Source organism: Protomyctophum parallelum, assembly GCF_964188405.1.
Source record: "Protomyctophum parallelum genome assembly, chromosome: 8".
Lineage (NCBI taxonomy): Eukaryota > Metazoa > Chordata > Actinopteri > Myctophiformes > Myctophidae > Protomyctophum > Protomyctophum parallelum.
The window spans coordinates 29160310-29178717 of record NC_139703.1 but is presented as its reverse complement, the minus strand read 5'-3'; the positions used below and the strand labels follow the sequence as shown (position 1 = coordinate 29178717).

General features: G+C 41.7%; 1 protein-coding gene across 1 annotated transcript; it reads right to left on the bottom strand.

Annotated features, from left to right (window-relative positions):
* Positions 1 to 1782: 1782 nt before the first annotated feature.
* On the bottom strand, positions 1783 to 16898 carry LOC310863317 (SH3 and cysteine-rich domain-containing protein 3-like). The gene is made up of 13 exons (XM_083771565.1): positions 16761 to 16898; positions 16235 to 16329; positions 12912 to 12990; positions 10225 to 10411; positions 9859 to 9956; positions 9563 to 9644; positions 8111 to 8211; positions 6777 to 6843; positions 5501 to 5568; positions 4808 to 4911; positions 4050 to 4101; positions 3046 to 3183; positions 1783 to 2082 (listed from the first exon to the last, which is right to left on the bottom strand). The coding sequence occupies exons 2-13, from the start codon at positions 16249 to 16251 to the stop codon at positions 1984 to 1986; spliced, it is 1092 nt and encodes a 363-aa protein (XP_083627691.1). The 5' UTR covers positions 16252 to 16329; positions 16761 to 16898; the 3' UTR covers positions 1783 to 1983.
* Positions 16899 to 18408: the final 1510 nt, after the last annotated feature.

The following is an 18408-nucleotide window of genomic DNA, read 5'->3' as shown; positions in this document are numbered from 1 at the left end:
TGGAGAGGGTTGAGAAGAAAGGGCAGATGGAAGCAGCAGCAGCAGCGAGCGCTGCAGTGCAGTGAACCTGTGCTTGTCTGTCTATAGGTGTCATGTTAGCCATGTCTGCTGGTTAACACTGGGACGCCTCTCGGGGGATGCGTGCCCATGCCATTCCCCAAGCATCCACTCACTGTGTGCTTGTGTTAATTTCTGTATGTCCCCTTCATGTATGGAAAATCTCTCTCTCTCTCTCTCTCTCTCTCTCTCTCTCTCTCTCTCTCTCTCTCTCTCTCTCTCTCTCTCTCTCCACATGCATTCTTCCCATTGCTATTCCAGCAATCTGCTGGTAAATGATCTAAATATAGACATTAAATCCAGCCCCCATTCTGTGACAATTTCATATTCACTTTCTCTCTCTCTCTCTCTCTCTCTCTCTCTCTCTCTCTGGGTGCAGGGCTGAACTTCTGTTTTTTAAAGTGTTTATCTGACTGGCTTGACCACCTGAAACCCCCATGTTGAGAACCAGTGCCATACAACAGCTGATGGAAAGTGGGCAACAACAGTGTCCCAATAAGGCATCATGATACAGACCTGTGGAAGGAATGGCACGTCCCTAGTCTAGACCATTCTGACCTGAGATCAGATTCTAAAAATGTCTTCTACATCCTGACAGTTTTCTGAAAAAGCTATGTTTCTATGTCAGTCATTCTTCGATTTTTCAAAAATAGCAGACCTACAAGCTCGTGGTGCACTACGAGCTTGTAGAAAGTAAGAGTGTCTCACAAACAAATAGCAGATCTACAAGCTCATGACGCATTGTGAGCTTGTAGATTGGCTTTTGTCACTTCTTTTAAACGGCTTTGGACATACAGTACAAGGTTTCTACCCGACAGCAACGGTACGCTCACTCATGTAGAGATATTATATATATAGCTTTATCTGCGTTCATATTTGCTCCTTTATCCAGTTTCAACTTATTATCTACAGTATAATAAAGAAATGAGCTATTACAGTCTGTCAGGATTTGACATTACGAGAGCAGTGTGTCTTTCTGGAGAGTGAGAGTATATTAAATTCATTCTTTGTCTTATGAACTCCAAAGTGAGGACCAAAGAGATGAAATAAAAAAGAACACATTTTCAGCTGGACCTTTATTTTTATTTTTATGAAAAGCCTAAATGTCCATTAAACAGCATATTGAAACAGGAAGGCAAAGCTCTGAGATTGTAATATACGCACAGAAGTTACCTACAGGTTATTCAATACAAAGATATATTGGAATATTTTACAAAAACGTATTCAATGTTTTTCCCTTGCCGTTCCTTTAATAAACATTAAATTGGTGTAGGCTGAATTATATATATATATCTGTTGTTCAACAAAATAGCAAAACTATCTAAAAGTTATATGGTGAATATAGTACATATTTTCACCATTCTAAAAAAAGTGTCCGGAACTCCGGATTAAAAAAGAATAAATAAATAAAAATAATTTGTTTGAAATATATGTTGGAATTTTTTGACTAGCTAACTTAGATTTCGAGGCCTTCTAGTTTCAAGTGGTTTCCATATATGGACATACAGTAGAGTAGGGGACTCGCGTCTGACAGCAGCCTTCAGAGATAACAGCTCTACTGTCCCCATCAGTGCATTAACGCTGTATATATATATATAGATAATACGGTATACAGTATATATATAGCATCTGGGTTCCAAATATACAGTACATCCACACAGTTCTACTTACTGTAAGCCTACATAGGCCTACAGTCTACATTCACTGCATCCTTACGGTGGATTCGACACTCCCACGGTGAAAAGGGAAAGACCCCACAAGGACTCCTTCATGGCCTTTTATCCTCCTCAGACACAGAGGGGTGATTTGTTTTAATCAATGTTTTAATCAGGGTTTCTAATCAGTGATTGATGTGGAACAGCCCAGAACCAACCACAGCCTGGCTGGCTGGCGGGCGGGCTGGGTTCCCAGCATGCACTGCAGCGCTCAGATCTCCTGGAGAAGGTTAACCGGGAAGAAGCCCAACTTCCGTCCCGTGCTGACCTTCAGGTAACCGTTGACCTCCTCTCCCTTCTTCACCACGATCTGCATGGGGACACACGAGGCACGTTCATTCACCTTGTGTGTGAGTGTGTGTGTGTGAGTGTGTGTGCGTGTGTGTGTGTGTGTGCGTGTGCGTGTGCGTGTGCGTGTGCGTGTGCGTGTGTGTGTTGAAATATGGATTACAAGGTTTCTGCCCGACAGCGATATTACGTATAGACAGTATACACTATACAGTATATATATATATTATATTTATACACACTTTGTAAACCCGTGAACTATAAAGTATGCAGCCATTATAATTGGCTCATATTTAATTCAGTCAAATTGACTGTGTTACGTGTCTTTCGGACTAACACACTGTACTTGATCAATCTCTCTGAATTATTAAGGTGTATTAATTAACGATAGACCAGAACTAGTGGAAAAGTCAGATCTACCCTCACTGTGTGGGGGGGGGACACCTTGGCTTTAATTAAGGGCTGCTTTAATTAAGATAGCATACAATCCATAGACACTTAACCTGAAGGACAATACATTATGCTGCAGCAAATTACAGCACTTTAGGTTGTAGTGTGCGAGTCTATGCGCGCACGTGTGTGTGTGTGTGTGTGTGTGTGTGTGTGTGTGTGTGTGTGTGTGTGTGTGTGTGTGTATACTGTATACATGTGCTCCTGCATTATGCTTTTGTTGTGTATGTAGAGTATTGTATGTATGTGCCTCTGCTAAAGTTAGCCTCCATGTCATCAGTATGGTATCAGGACAGGATGGCATGTTAATGGGGAACAGTATTGTGGATTGGTTGATTTATCTTTGAGGCATTTAGTGTGTGTGTGCGCGTGCGTGTGTGTGTGTGTGTGTGTGTGTGTGTGTGTGTGTGTGTGTGTGTGTGTGTGTGTGTGTGTGTGTGTGTGTGTGTGTGCGTGCGTGCGTGCGTGCGTGTGTGTGTGTGTGCGCGCGCGTGTGTGTGTGCGTGTGTGTGTGCGTGCGTGTGTGTGTGTTCACCTGGTCTTTCTTTAGTGTGATTTGGCCCATTTCTCTGTTGCCCACGAAGGAGCGGGTTACCTTGAAGACTTGCTCTCCTGATCGCACTCTGATGATGTAGTTAACAGGCAGGAAGCCTGTTCTCTCCCCTATTTTACCCTGGTGGAACACACACAGACACTTGTCTTTGACTACTAACCTTTTTTTCTCCTTTATTTAGATATTTTGTACACAACAATACAGGACATCTTGCCTATTGACTTGTACGGTAGACTGGGGTCCCAGAGTGTAGAGAAAAACAATGGTTTCAAATGGGGGCCCGTGGCATAATGCATTATGAGACGTATGCCTCATTTCATTGAAATAAGTATTATTCGGTTACTTCCCATTTTGTATCAATCGGTTGCTTCACTGATGTAGACAGTATGAGCAAACTTCTAATGTCCATTAATACAACACATTTGCCTCCTGTGCCAACTGAATAGGATGGGGCAGGTTCTTCGCTCCTGTATATTAACATCAGGGTATTATGGATATTTTCTGAGGTGGTACTTGGTATAAAATGGTTTTAGGGTATTGAATTTATTAACTGTTACTAATGGTTTTAGGTATTGAATTTATTAACTGTTACTAATGGTTTTAGGGTATTGAATTTATTAACTGTTACTATTAACTGTTATTTACTAACTGTTATTAACTGTTACTGAATTTATTAACTGTTACTGCATGCAAACAAATACTAAAATACATACACAACACAGCACCTTTAAAAAGGTGTAAAATAATTTCTTAAGATTTCCTGCCTTTTAGACACAAAGGGGAAACAGCCAAACTTACGCAACAAAAGTGTGACACCAAGTGGCTGAATGTTGTCTATTGCCATTTGAATCAATGGGAAGCTTATTTCCCCTCTTTATTTCCTTATTTTTTTTTTTTAAGGAAACTCCCCATAATATTATTTCCACGGATGAGTGCAATGAGGCACAGTGGCTGGATCATAATGATAAATCAAAACCAGGGCTTACCTTCCACCATTCCTCATTGGAGTCATCTATCACCGTGATACGATCTCCAGCGCTGAAACATTAACACACAGGACACACACTGTGTGTCACACAGGCTCACATACACAACAAGGACAAATAAATGAGAGTATACATGACAGAGAGAGAGAGAGAGAGAGAGAGAGAGAGAGAGCACGTGCAAGAGAGAGAAAGAGATGGAGAGAGTGAATGCGTGGGCAGTGGTGGAAAGAATTTAAGTATATGCACTTTCTGTAAGTACTGTACTTAAGTACAATTTGGTATTTTGTTTTGTTGATTATTTGAAAACGTTTGTTACTACAGCCTATACGAGAGGTGGCTGTGGCTCAGGAGGTAGAGCAGGTCATCCAATGATCCATGGGTCAGCGGTTCAAATCCCAGCTCCTCCTGTCTACATGTCCTTGGGCAAAACACTGAACCCCAAATTGCTCCCGATGTGCTGGTTGGTATAGGCTACCTTGCATGGCTTCCGCTGCCATCGGTGTATGAATGGGTGAATGTAATGCACAATCATATGTAAAGCGCCTTGGATAAAGGCGCTATATAAATGCACCATTTACCATTTTACTAGTTAGTAAATCAAGCTTATGATACATTGATACGTTCACTTATAGGTAAAAATACTTCTTCCAGACAGAAAGCAGGAGAGAGCAGGGAAGCAAAAAGCACGAAAGCGCTGCATGTTTTTCGTGTAAATGAAAGCATGACAGAGATAGAACATGAACAGCACCAGTGCTTACTGTACGTCCAGGTCATCTTTCTCTATGGCCTTGAAGCGGTAGAGTGCCAGGTAGTAATGAGTCTGACTGAACACGCCAATCTTCCCTGGCTGGGGCTTCTTGCTCTGAACAAATGCACACAATTGACATTGATGTGGACGCCGTCGGGCGGAAACATTGCATGTCCCAAACCATTCCTTTTCCAAGATTATTTTATAAACATTTTAAAATAGTGGAAATAGCCGATCTACAAGCTCACAGCGCGACGAGCTTGTTGTAGATCTGATATTTTCACCACTTTTGTGTGGCCATTTTTAGGCCAAGGAGTGTTTCTTTTTTGCAAAACTAATGCTTGGAATGGATTCAGCATCATGAAAACCCCCTAGTTTGACATGTCACATGCTACTTAAAGCATGATGAAATGTTGATGTTTTTGCCTTATACAGGATGTTAATGGGTATGGTCACATATTATGATAATAACTCAAATTGCTCAACGTGCAACTTTTAGCAACCAAGCTTAATCTCATCTTCTAAGCCTATATAGATGACATTTGAATCATAAAAGTTTATACTATAACCACCATTTCTGGGTTCATGATCATTCCAGTAGACTATTGGAATATGGAAGTCTAGCAACTTTCACTTGTCATTATCATTCATAATCTCATTGTTGATTGTCATCAACATCATCATCATCTCCAGATTCTCTCACCTTATCATCAGCACCAGTTTTGTCTCCCTTCTTCTCTTTGTCTCCCTTCTTCTCTGGCTCTTGTTTGGCTAGTGTACCACAAAACCACAAAAGTATGAGCAAATAAGTACTGTATATAAATATACTGTGTACACTGTAGACAAAAAGCTGCTATTCGGGTGTTGAAGCCATGCAAAACAGACTGATAGAAGTTGAAATGTGCAAAGTGTCTAGACACTTCTGACTGTTTCTGATAATGCGTTAATTTACAGACAAATCTGGTCCAGGCCATGCCCTTTTTCCAGCTTCGCTGTCACCTCTACTATTCAAATTTAAAAACATTTTTCAGACATATTTCATGCTTTCAAATTATTAAATGTTTGGGAAAACTATCATTGATTTTGATTATTATATTTTGATTGGCAACTGATGGTGCCTATTGAATGGTTTCATAATAATTTTACCCACATGGTTCAATAGTGTCATGAAACATATATGGTGAGTCTTGTAATGATTGGACAAACACTTGTTAATTAGTCTGATTGTTCTTTAAATGTCTAAAAAACCAATAAATATACTTTGTAAAAAAAAGTAGTCTGATTGTGTTTTTTTTGGCATTAGTAACAACCCCAAAATACACTTGACTGTCTTAACCATTTCATTTTCATTTTAGAATTTTTTCAAAAATAGGTAAAATAGCAGATCTACAAGCTCATTGTAGAACGATTGTAGATCTGCTGTTTTAGCTACTTTATGTGATATGCTTGTGCCATGAAGTAGGGCATTCAAAGAAACAAGAAACAAAAACATAAACAGTTAAAATATAGAGATACAACATGTCCAACAGCACTTATACACTATACTGTAAATGGGAGAATGCTGGATTATTAATTTTAATATATTATTTATTATTATTTTTAGTTATTATGTCTGTGTCCCTTTTATGCCCATACATGTATAATGGAGTTCTTTGTCAGGCATGCCCAAATATGGTGTGAATGCAGATGTCAGAACAAACACTGAGATGTCAGGACAGGCCAGCTCCATATATGGAGATATAAGGGGTGATCAGGTCCAGAACCCGGGGCGAGGCTTTTGTGCTGGTTCTGGACAACCGGCTATCCGACGGACTCGACACCGGGCACTGCAATCCCTGAGGGGGTGTGGAACGTGTGTGTCCAATTTGAAGTCGGTGGGGCGAACGGTTCTCGAGTTACGTGCATTACAAACGTACACATGTACGTACAGTACACACAGAGACTTGGTGCATTTATAGTTCGATAAGATTTAAACTCACCTCCTTCACACCTCCCCTCCTCCTGTTTGGGCTGGGACTCATCTTCATCCATCATCATCATCATCATCTGGACCACAGTTGACACGCAAGTTAGACGTTGCAATTTGTGTTTTTGTGTCGTCCTGAATTGTCCTGGCTAATACTATTAATTGTCATTGGCGATTTGCATACATTCATAGTACGTACTGTAAGCAGTATTATATCCTCAATAGAGTAGTTTCTCTATCACGTTGTACATTATTAGCTCAGTATTTCGTTTTTTATTTATCTTGGTTTAGTTCATGGCTCTACCTACTCCTACCTTATAACCTTGTGTGTTTCATTCTGATCCATCTGGGGATATCAATAAACGTTTATCAAATCTTATATTAAGTTCTCAGTCCATGGCTTGTCAGCATGGGCAGCAGACCTATTGCATGATGGATCCGAAAGCGAGCGGCGGTATGTTTTAATGAGCACGGCTCACAGATTCGGAGAGCATTATTTCTCATTTAGGTCCCCAGGCTAAGTTGAGCGCATACAGTAGTTGAATTCAGTCACACTTTTCTTTCTCCCCAGCCATCACTTAGTCCCCTTAACCTTTCTCCCGTATATGCCATACTACACTTCATTTCCCATTTAATTTCACTAAAAGCATGTGTTCAGCACTACTACATCAGTTGAAGAACAACTGTGTTGAGTGTACTGTGTACACTAGTATGTGCACGAGGTGTGCATGTGCATACAATCATTATGTGGTTGACGAGATATAGGAAAGGGATACACACCCTGTGTTTAGGCTAAAGGGTTAGTTCAGATTTTTGGATTTAAAGCTGTAGGAAATACTTGACATTAATATAGTGGTTGCAAAGATATTATAATTGTTTGCCTTAGGTGAATATCCACTTATCCAGTAGTTCTGTTCATTTGGTGGAGGTCTGGGGGCCACTCATTAAAAATGAATAAATCCACAAAACTAGTGTCATTTGTATTGTTGACCCATTTCTACCATATAGAGCAACCTTTGTTCAAACTTTGACCCCTCTGTCACACGGAACTATTTTTTGTGTCCAGTAACACTATATGCCAGCACCAGCACAACACAATAGTTCCAATAGTTCTATACTAGTTTGGCCTCAGCCCTCCCCTGTGTGCCATTCATTCAATTATATTATATCGTAGATACAATCGTTAATATTGTGTTGTTCTGCCAATTTGGGGACCCACAAACAATATCCTGAGATTCCTGGCGGCCCACACAGGTTGGGAATCATTGGACTTAAAAAGTAAGTCTAAAGTGTTGTGGCAGGGACGAGTGTTGACTAAAAGCTCTTGTGGGGGAACATTCTACTCACATTCTTCTTGTCTTGTTCGGATCCTTTCTTGCGCTCCTTGTTGGCCATGATGACTCCGATGCGGAGCGTCTCGAACACTGGGTCCGTGCGGTTGGACTGCGCTGTCGACAGAGAGGATGACAGGCAGGTCAACTCCCACGACATAGGCTACTCCATGTGGCAACCCTGAATTAGCACCTTATATTTTATGTCATAACATATTACAGTACGTAACTAGGTCAACCTTTTCTCCTAAGATGCAGTATTACAAGGAAAACTTGAGAGAATATCCGTTTCCATTAGGACAGATTGAAAATAACTTTTAACCACGTGAGCTATAGCATCCATATTCTGTGGGGACGCCAATTTTTGGAGAAGAGATTTGGTGTGTTTAAACTGCAGGGATATTGATCAAATGCCAATATGATCAAAGTATTCTGCAGAGCCCTACACGGCACCCAGTCTGAGAAACCCTGCTTTCTCTAACTGGGTGCCGTGCAGGGGGCGGGGCTGTACTGTATGTCGTTGCTGTCATGCAGAAACCTAGTTATCTCCACGTTTCTTTTTTCTTTATCTCTGCTTCATCACGCGAGAGTGTCACACAAAAGTAGAGAAAATAGCAGATCTACAAGCTCACCCGACATTGACGATATTTGGTTAGAACAGTGATTTTCAACCTTTTTCATTTCAAGGAACTCAGGTTTGGGTTTGATATACTGTAGATTAGGGTTTGATATATATAGATTAGGGTTTGATATAGATTAGGCCACAGACCTCCATTTGGGGGAGAGCAGAGGCAATGATTGACAGGCAAAATCACTCAACAGCGACACCCGCAGGCAAATAGGGATTTTTTTTTCCATTGCAGCTGGAAAAGCTTTAGAACACAGGAAAAAAAGAAAAACAACTGCCATGGCTCACTGGAGTGGACTTTTCTGTTGAAACCTATTAATACACGTTTGAAGGACAACGACAGCATAAAAACAGCACATTTGGTTTTATATTTTGGGCATATGATTTTCACTTGTCATTTTCTGTTTTACTGCTGTATTACTTATAGACAAAGCAGAGACGAAGAGAGGAACTATGGCTGTGAAAGCTCAATCAAATAAACAAACAAACATTGAGTCAGCAATGACGCAGAGTCTGCCAATGCAAAAACTGACTTTGCCATATTGCAGAATTTAGTTGCTTTTACAGTAGTTTACTCGAAATTACATTGGGAGATGTTTTTGACTGTATCTTTGAGAGGGTTTCTGAGTGAGTGAGTGAGTGAGTGAGTGAGTGAGTGAGTGAGTGAGTGAGTGAGTGACTGACTGACTGACTGACTGACTGACTGACTGACTTTCTTATCTGTCTTATCTGTCTTGTCTGTAGGCCTATGTCAAATACGATATGTCTGATTTAACTAAAATGTTATAATGGAATTGGAAGCCATATTATGTTGGGACAATGTGTGGACTTTGGACTCACAGAAGGGTAACAGCTGTGATACTGTGGCATTCTGTTGACTACTGTAGAGAGGAGAGCTGTAGGCCCTTCTGAAACCTGGAGGCTATAGGGAGAGGAGAGGAGAGGAGAGGAGAGGAGAGGAGAGGAGAGGAGAGGAGAGGAGAGGAGAGGAGAGGAGAGGAGAGGAGAGGAGAGGAGAGGAGAGGAGAGGAGATGCTAAGTAGGCTTTTCATAGCAGATTAGTCAGTATGAGATTTATAGCAGATGAGTCAGTATAAGAGTCCAATAACTATTCGCAGTGGGGGATGAAAACTCACAATTTTGCCAAAACATCGCTGGAACTCCACGTAGGACTGACACTGGTGGTGGATGTTGGTCTTGCAGTTTTTACACCGTAACGCAAACTTATTGTTGACTGCAGACAAAATGAAAACAAGAATAAATTAGAAGTTGAAACCACAGTTAAACATAGGCTGTTAACACCTTTTGGTGTTAGCATTATGTTATGCTTTAGCTATTTAAAAATAGCAGATCTACAAGCTCATAGCGTGCCACCGAGTGGCGCGCTACGAGCTTGTAGGTCTGCTATTTTTGAAAAATTGAAGAACGACTGACATAGAAACATAGCTTTTTCAGAACCTTTTCAAACAGACATTTTTAGAATCTGACGAAGCAGGCTTTACAAGTGGTCAAACATAATAAAGAAAGGGACTTGCGGACTATCATGCGAGCGCAGACGTCGCAGAACTTTGGCTTCTTGCAGTAGTGGTCTTTAAACTTGTGAGGCTTGTCGTTGACGGGTTTCACTGGCTCTGGGGGCGGCTCGTCTTTCTCCTCCTCCTCCACTTCTTCATCATAGATGAAATACACCTGGAAATGGAGGGATTCTGTCACAGAGAGAATGAAAACTAAATAATATACAGCAACGACCATGCAAAACCATGAGAAGATATAACATACGCACTCGTGTTTTTAAGCTAAAAAAAACATACTTTATTACTGGCGCAACGTTTCTACCCTTTTAGGTCTTCATCAGGAAAATTATTTGGTTAGTTTTTTGGAGCTTATAAACGGTGTGTGGATGTTTTATCCTCTCCTAAATGTGCACACAATCTTCTCTAAACCATGAGAAGAGACAGGGTAAATGGTAAATGGACTGCATTTTTATAGCGCTTTTATCCAAAGCGCTTTACATTACAATGTAGGCCCTACTTCACATTCACCCATTCACACACTGTTGTACAACTAAGTACTGTCTAATCTGGGATTCTCAACCTTTTCCATTTCAAGTGTGATTAGTCCACGGACCCTCATGTGATATGATAGGTACTGTATCTCTGGGATAACAATCTACACTGACTGTAGATTCAACTCTGAGACTATAGACGGAACCAAATGGATTTGGTTCTATTTGTAGCCTACACTCAGGGTTACAGTCACGCAAGGGTCCATTTGGTTCCTAACTTTAAATCATTTAGCTGGAACCGCCTCCAGGACCCCACATTGAGAACCAGTGGTGTAAACTGAAGCGTAACTTCAGCCTGCCACACATAGCTTGTTAAAACGAATATAACAAGCAGAAACTCTATACCAAGTTTATTCAGGTGTGGTAGAACCAGTGTTAATTTAAACGTACACTCGGGATTCTGCAGTGAAACAAACAATTAAACAAGACTTTGAACGAATTTTGAAATAAACCATTTGGCTTTTCTTTTTGTTTGTTTCTTCTGCTCTCTTCAAAAGTAAAGAATAAATGCATTGTATCACGCTCCACACTTCTTCATGAAACCACAGGAGTTCCAACATCACGGTGTCTCCCGCTGCTCGCCATATTTCCTATCAGAATGTTTCTATTAATACCAAAATGTCCCTGGGGTCTGACTCACATGGATGGCTCCTGTCTGCTGTGCTGAAGGGTACAGACAGAGAACATAATGATAGTTGTGAGCTGCACCCTCGTCAGCCAGCCGCTCGTGCTAGCTTTCACACTTACACACACACACACACACACACACACACACACACACACACACACACACACACACACACACACACACACACACACACACACACACACACACACACACACACACACACACACACACACACACACACACACACACACACACACACACACACACACACACACACACACACGCCACAGGTGGGGATAACATGAATGGGAGCCTAATATCTTAAAATAGCAACAGAGACAGACAGAACTCCTAACTGCACACAATGAAGAGAATGACATGACAATGTCATTCTCCTCCTAAATATACTGCAGTACGCGCACGCACTCTCTCTCTCTCTCTCTCTCTCTCTCTCTCTCTCTCTCTCTCTCTCTCTCTCTCTCTCTCTCTCTCTTTCTACTGGCTCCAGTCTCTCTGTCACAGGCAGGATTAGTTGTTGGCAAGCGGTGGATTAATTTACAATAGCTGTCTAAGCCCAGTGACAGTTCACACATTACACTCCATCACTTGGCAACTCTGTTTGGCCATCAGCACTCCAAAACAAAACACAGTAACAGAACCCATAACCGCAGTTCCACGAGCTGTTCCAAGACTCTACAGTAGATTATGTTTTCCAGTCCCTTCATAATCAATGAAGGATAATGGCTAAATAGTAAATAGCATGAAAAGATGTGTTAATTTTCAATCTTTTTCCGAAACAAACAACTGTGACAGACCCCAATACAGCATTTTCACAAAACTGAACTCAGCTCCACTGGGTTTATACTTCCCAGTTAATAGCTGAATAGTGTGAAAATGGATTTGTACATCTGTCAATTAACTGGAATTTACCTGTCATCGATTTCAGAGTAGGAGTGCAAATGTACGGTAGTCTGGTGGTGAATATGTATCACAAAGCATCCATCCATAATGTTTGAGATTCTTGAAACGAGGCTGCGAAGACCAATTCTACGTAATAACTCGTACAGTACATCTTCCACGACATGGTCAGTGATCTCAGATCCATAAAGTTCACTCCACTCTCCAAGGAGCAGTGATAAAAATATAAATATCTGATATACCAAATCTCTTCGCCTTATGATTATGACCTACAGTACAGGGCATTAGGCCCAGAATACGGACGCTAAGGTTCATGTGGTTAAATGGTAGCTTTTTTTATTTGGCTATTCATGTATATGAGGGTACAGTATGTGCATGCATAAACTGAGTGGCAAAGGGAGTTTAACGATGTTTAACGCAATCAAGTTAGGACTTTTCTGTTTGGATGTACAGTATGTGCTGTCAAGGCCAGAAAGTAGTTTTTTGACACTCAACACAGTAGGCGTTCCCGCATAACTTCTGTGTATAATGATGATGTCACATGCCCTCTATTAGCTGATGGATATAGGATTTCGTACCGTGTTATCGTCTTCTTTCACCACGTTATCAGGGGGAGGCGGGTTGTCATGGATGTCCAACGAGTCCTTGTCATCCAATCTGTTAGCATGTAGCAGAAGGCCAACTGTTTATACACATAGACACACTGTAACCAGGGCTTCTCCGATCCTTGCAGCATCAATCACGCCATAGGACAAGAGGACCACCAGCACTGCGTCTTAGTCATCCTAAACCACTGATTCTCAAACACTGGCTCGGGACCCATATGTGGGTCGTGGACACATTTTTATGGGTCCCTTTCTTTTTTGTTTCCTTCATTTTGTTTATAATCACTACTATTTCAAAATATTTTCAAAGAACATCCCCAAAAAAGCAAAGATTTTTTGCAGAAATTTCATGAAGAAATCTAAGAACAATCTAAGAAAATTCCATCAATTGGAAAACAAATGCTTAAGAAGTAGAAAATAGTCGATCTACAAGCTCACAATGCGGCGTGAAGCAACGTAGATCTGCTATTTTCACTAGTGTGGGTCCCAGGCAAACATCTCATTTCTATTTTGGGTCACGGACTAAAAAGTTTGGGATTCTAAACACGTGGTGATTCCAAGAGATGTTGTGTTGTGTCAACAATTAGGCTATTTGAGCACCAATGTAAGAACATTGCGAATGATTAACCACTTCACCCGTGCTCCTGTCTGCTGTCTGTGATTTGGCACCACCTCTGTTTACTTGCTTGCTCTGTCTGTCTCAAAGGTGGGCTGTGGAAGAGTTCAGTAACCGCTCTGCGTACCAATGACATCATGCACTGCACTGGCTATCAGTGGCGTTCAGCATTGATTTTAAAATGACTTTGTTTTTAAATCACTGAACGGACTGGCACCTATTTAAATATTTTTGACCTCCTGTCTGCTCACATACCCACCCGTCAGCAGACGAACCTTTACTTGACCTCGCCAACACAAAGCTGGTGACGGAAGGTGATAGTGCTTTCACTGCTAATTGGAACCAACTACCGCTGGTGTCCACTTTCAAAAGTATTTTTAAAAACTAGCTATAGGAATGGACAGCTAGTTTCTGCTTTCACTCTTATTTATTTCTTATTTTTTTAATTGTTCCTTTGTTCTTAATTTCTATCATTAAATTGCCTTTATTATTCCTGCTTTAGTACTGGGGTGAAGCGAGGGCAGTATTTATATCAACAAGATGACGTCTTACGTTGTCATTACCCTAAACAAACATAAAAGTCCATAGACTTGGCTGGCACAAATTACGTAACAATTTACCCTAAACAAACATTAAAGTCCATAGACTTCTTGCTGGGACGGGAAATGTAGCATTATAGGCTCTCTCCACACAAATTAAGGGTCCATAGACTTCGTTGGCCTATGATATAATTTCGGAAAGCCATGGATGAGCCTGCGACCCTCAAAAACGTTTTCTTTTTCGAAAGATAGCATGGTGTATTTGTTGATGGGCATGTATCAATGTGTTAACTGTTGGTATATTAAAGATAGCATGGTGTATTTGTTGATGGGCATGTATCAATGTGTTAACTGTTGGTATATTAAAGATAGCATGGTGTATTTGTTGATGGGCATGTATCAATGTGTTAACTGTTGATATATATCTCTGCTGTCGGGAAGAAACCTAAACTACAAAATGTTCATTTTTCAGGAAATTAAAAGTATATATTTTTTAGGAAATTAAGAAAACTTTTGAAAACAAATCAATGCTGCCTCATCAAAGTTGGTGTTGTGCCTTTATATATTGTCAATTAGTTCCATGAGAGGAGGAGAGGTGGTGGAGTTAGCTGCTTTAATTAGCAGACAGTTTGAGGGTCCAATAGAGTTAAGAGGTTTTGTCCCAAGCACTTTTAGTTTTAACTATACTTTATTGGTTCAATAGTTTTGTTTTTGAAACAACACACAGACGTAAAGGGTGTTCAATAGCACTGATTCATGCAAAAAACCCATAAAATCAAAAAAATGGAGTTAGGTGGTTTCCTCCCGACAGCAACGCTATGCTCGGCTGATGAAGACACATAGGACCACAATGGAAACAAGTCCCCAGGACTTAACTAATAAAGTATTCAATCAATCAAAAATAAAAGCGAATCTGAGACACAGAGGGAACAGACATGATTCTGTCCACAGCCCACCTCTGAGACACAGAGAGAACAGACATGATTCTGTCCACAGCCCACCTCTGAGACACAGAGGGAACAGACATGATTCTGTCCACAGCCCACCTCTGAGACACAGAGGGAACAGACATGATTCTGTCCACAGCCCACCTCTGAGACACAGAGGGAACAGACATGATTCTGTCCACAGCCCACCTCTGAGACAGAGGGGGAACAGACATGATTCTGTCCACAGCCCACCTCTGAGACAGAGGGGGAACAGACATGATTCTGTCCACAGCCCACCTCTGAGACAGAGGGGGAACAGACATGATTCTGTCCACAGCCCACCTCTGAGACACAGAGGGAACAGACATGATTCTGTCCACAGCCCACCTCTGAGACACAGAGGGAACAGACATGATTCTGTCCACAGCCCACCTCTGAGACACAGAGGGAACAGACATGATTCTGTCCACAGCCCACCTCTGAGACAGAGGGGGAACAGACATGATTCTGTCCACAGCCCACCTCTGAGACAGAGGGGGAACAGACATGATTCTGTCCACAGCCCACCTCTGAGACAGAGGGGGAACAGACATGATTCTGTCCACAGCCCACCTCTGAGACAGAGGGGGAACAGACATGATTCTGTCCACAGCCCACCTCTGAGACAGAGGGGGAACAGACATGATTCTGTCCACAGCCCACCTCTGAGACAGAGAGGGAACAGACATGATTCTGTCCACAGCCCACCTCTGAGACAGAGGGGGAACAGACATGATTCTGTCCACAGCCCACCTCTGAGACACAGAGGGGGAACAGACATGATTCTGTCCACAGCCCACCTCTGAGACACAGAGGGAACAGACATGATTCTGTCCACAGCCCACCTCTGAGACAGAGGGGGAACAGACATGATTCTGTCCACAGCCCACCTCTGAGACAGAGGGGGAACAGACATGATTCTGTCCACAGCCCACCTCTGAGACAGAGGGGGAACAGACAGATGGAGCCATGAGCATTGGAAATGAGTTAAGTGCTCCTTTATGCCCTATTTTATACTTTGTCTATGATAGTCCATTTTTCAGAAACGGCCAAATTGTGAAACATTCCCCCTAATTATAATGACACGGCACCAAAATAAGGACACCGCAATAGTGACTTGTAAAGAGAACTTTGAGTGATTTCGGTGTTTTTCTGTGAATGAACTGGACTTACGAGTCATAGTGAGCCATGGTGTGGGTTGTCTTGTGTCTCAGGTGTAGGCGTTACTTCCTCCAGCAGGTGGTGCAGCTCTGGAACAACGAAGGGCACTGGAAAACCAACAAATGATCCCCACATGATTGACTGCATGCCAGAGGGCTTCCCCCAAACTAATAGGTGCACTCCAATTGAGATACCACCCTGCTTGCCTTATATTTAAGCCTATTTTATATTTAGTTGTACAACTGTTTAGATATTAGTCATTTCCTAATGTTAAGCATTTGTTTAGTGCTAGATCAACATATTCTGCCAATAAATTAACTTCAAACATTGCTGCCCCTTTCAAAATGTTCACACGTGAGCTCTATTCTGGCACAGCAATCCTGGCAAAGTTTCGGCTAATCCTAAAACAGTCATAGACTCTTAAAAAAACAAAAAATGCAAAGGTGGTGAGGTGTGAAATCAAACAAGCAGAAGTAAATTTGATCGGTATTTCCAATGTGTAACCATTGGCAATTGGCATTTCCATGCATTTACTGACCCATGAACTAACCGTGTTGGTTGTTTGCAGTTTCTCACACACTGGCGCTGGGCCGGGGGTCCTCTTCTTGTGCACTCCGCTGCCTTCCAAGAGCGGTGGTCCCTCACAGCAAAGAGCCACGTTGGTAATGCATGTCAACTCTTTGCAGCTTTCTCTGCCACCCCTTTGTTTGGTCTTTACATGGTCAACTTTCCAAATGGGGCTCCAACAGGTGGGAGATGGGGATGAGTAATGTATGCGGTATAGCTCTGCCCTGACTCTGCATCCGTGTGTGTGTGTTCATGTGAGTGTTTGTGACAGCTGAGCACTTTAAAAGCAGCCAAGCCCCCCCCCCAGCTGAGTGGTGAAAATTACAGCACTTTACTTACATTAGTGAAGACCTTTGTAAACTGTCCTTTTGACTGTAAATAAAGATCATTGTGTGTTCATTACGGTCGTTACAAGAATAAACCATTAGGCTGTACCTTAATGAAATGCAAAACTACAACCCCCCCACACACACACACACACACACACACACACACACACACACACACACAGTAAATAAGTCAGAGATAGATCAAACAATCCACAATACTGTTACCCATTAAGATGCCATCCTGTCTGAATGGTAGCATCCAATCTCATGCATGACTACAAAGCCTGTGACTTCAGGTTAAGAGTGATGGTGAAATCATACAGCAAATGCCATTCGGATTTCTCCCCAGCGGGGTTGACAATTTAAATGCACTCCAATATCTGTCACTTTAATAATGCCACAATCGTGCATTTCCAGAAATAGCCCATGAAATCAATACACTTCTAGCATGTTGCACGCACACGGTATACAGCTTGGGCCAACACCATTGTACGTGTAGAATGCAAGGGTAACAATGTAAAAGCTAAATCAGACAATAGTTAAGACCATAGCCAGAGCTGTGTGTGTATATACAGTATACAAGCTTTCACAAGCTATTTCAGGACATCGGATAATGAATGACACCAGACCATGCCATGTTTTTGATAGATTTTTTTTTCTTTACTTTTATATTTTTAAAAACAAACAAAAAATATAACAGATTAAATAAAATTTACAGTAGACGTATGCAATCATTGTGCACTTTTAACTACTTCTTCTGATACGTTCCGCACAGCTGTCAACGAAAAGAAAGAAAAGAAAGAAACGCAAACACAAGGGGGACAAGGATAGGTAGGTGGACAGGTGGGAGGGTGCAGGGGTGGGGGCACTGGGAGGCTAAGGAATGGAGAAAAACAAAGATAGGAGAGAAGGAGAAAAGAAGGGTTGAAAGGAGGGGATAAAGGGGTCAGGGATAAAAGGAAGACCTAAACTTATCCACTGGGAGAAGAAGAGAAGAAAAGAAAAATATCACTGAATATATAGATTTCATTTATTCCTTACATCACTTATATAAATATATCGAACCAAAAAAAGACCAATACTCTTCTGAGAGAAAGAAAACAGCGCAATACAGAAACCCACAACAGCAGTAAGTAAGGCAAACAGAAAGCGAAAGAGGAGAGAAAGAGAGAGCAAGAGAATGTGAGAGGAACGGAGGGAGCAGTGGGCGGAGCAGCGTGAGACATGGCCGAGAGGAGGGTGGACGCGAAAGGCAGAGCGCCAAGAGAAAGAGAGCAGGAGCACATGACA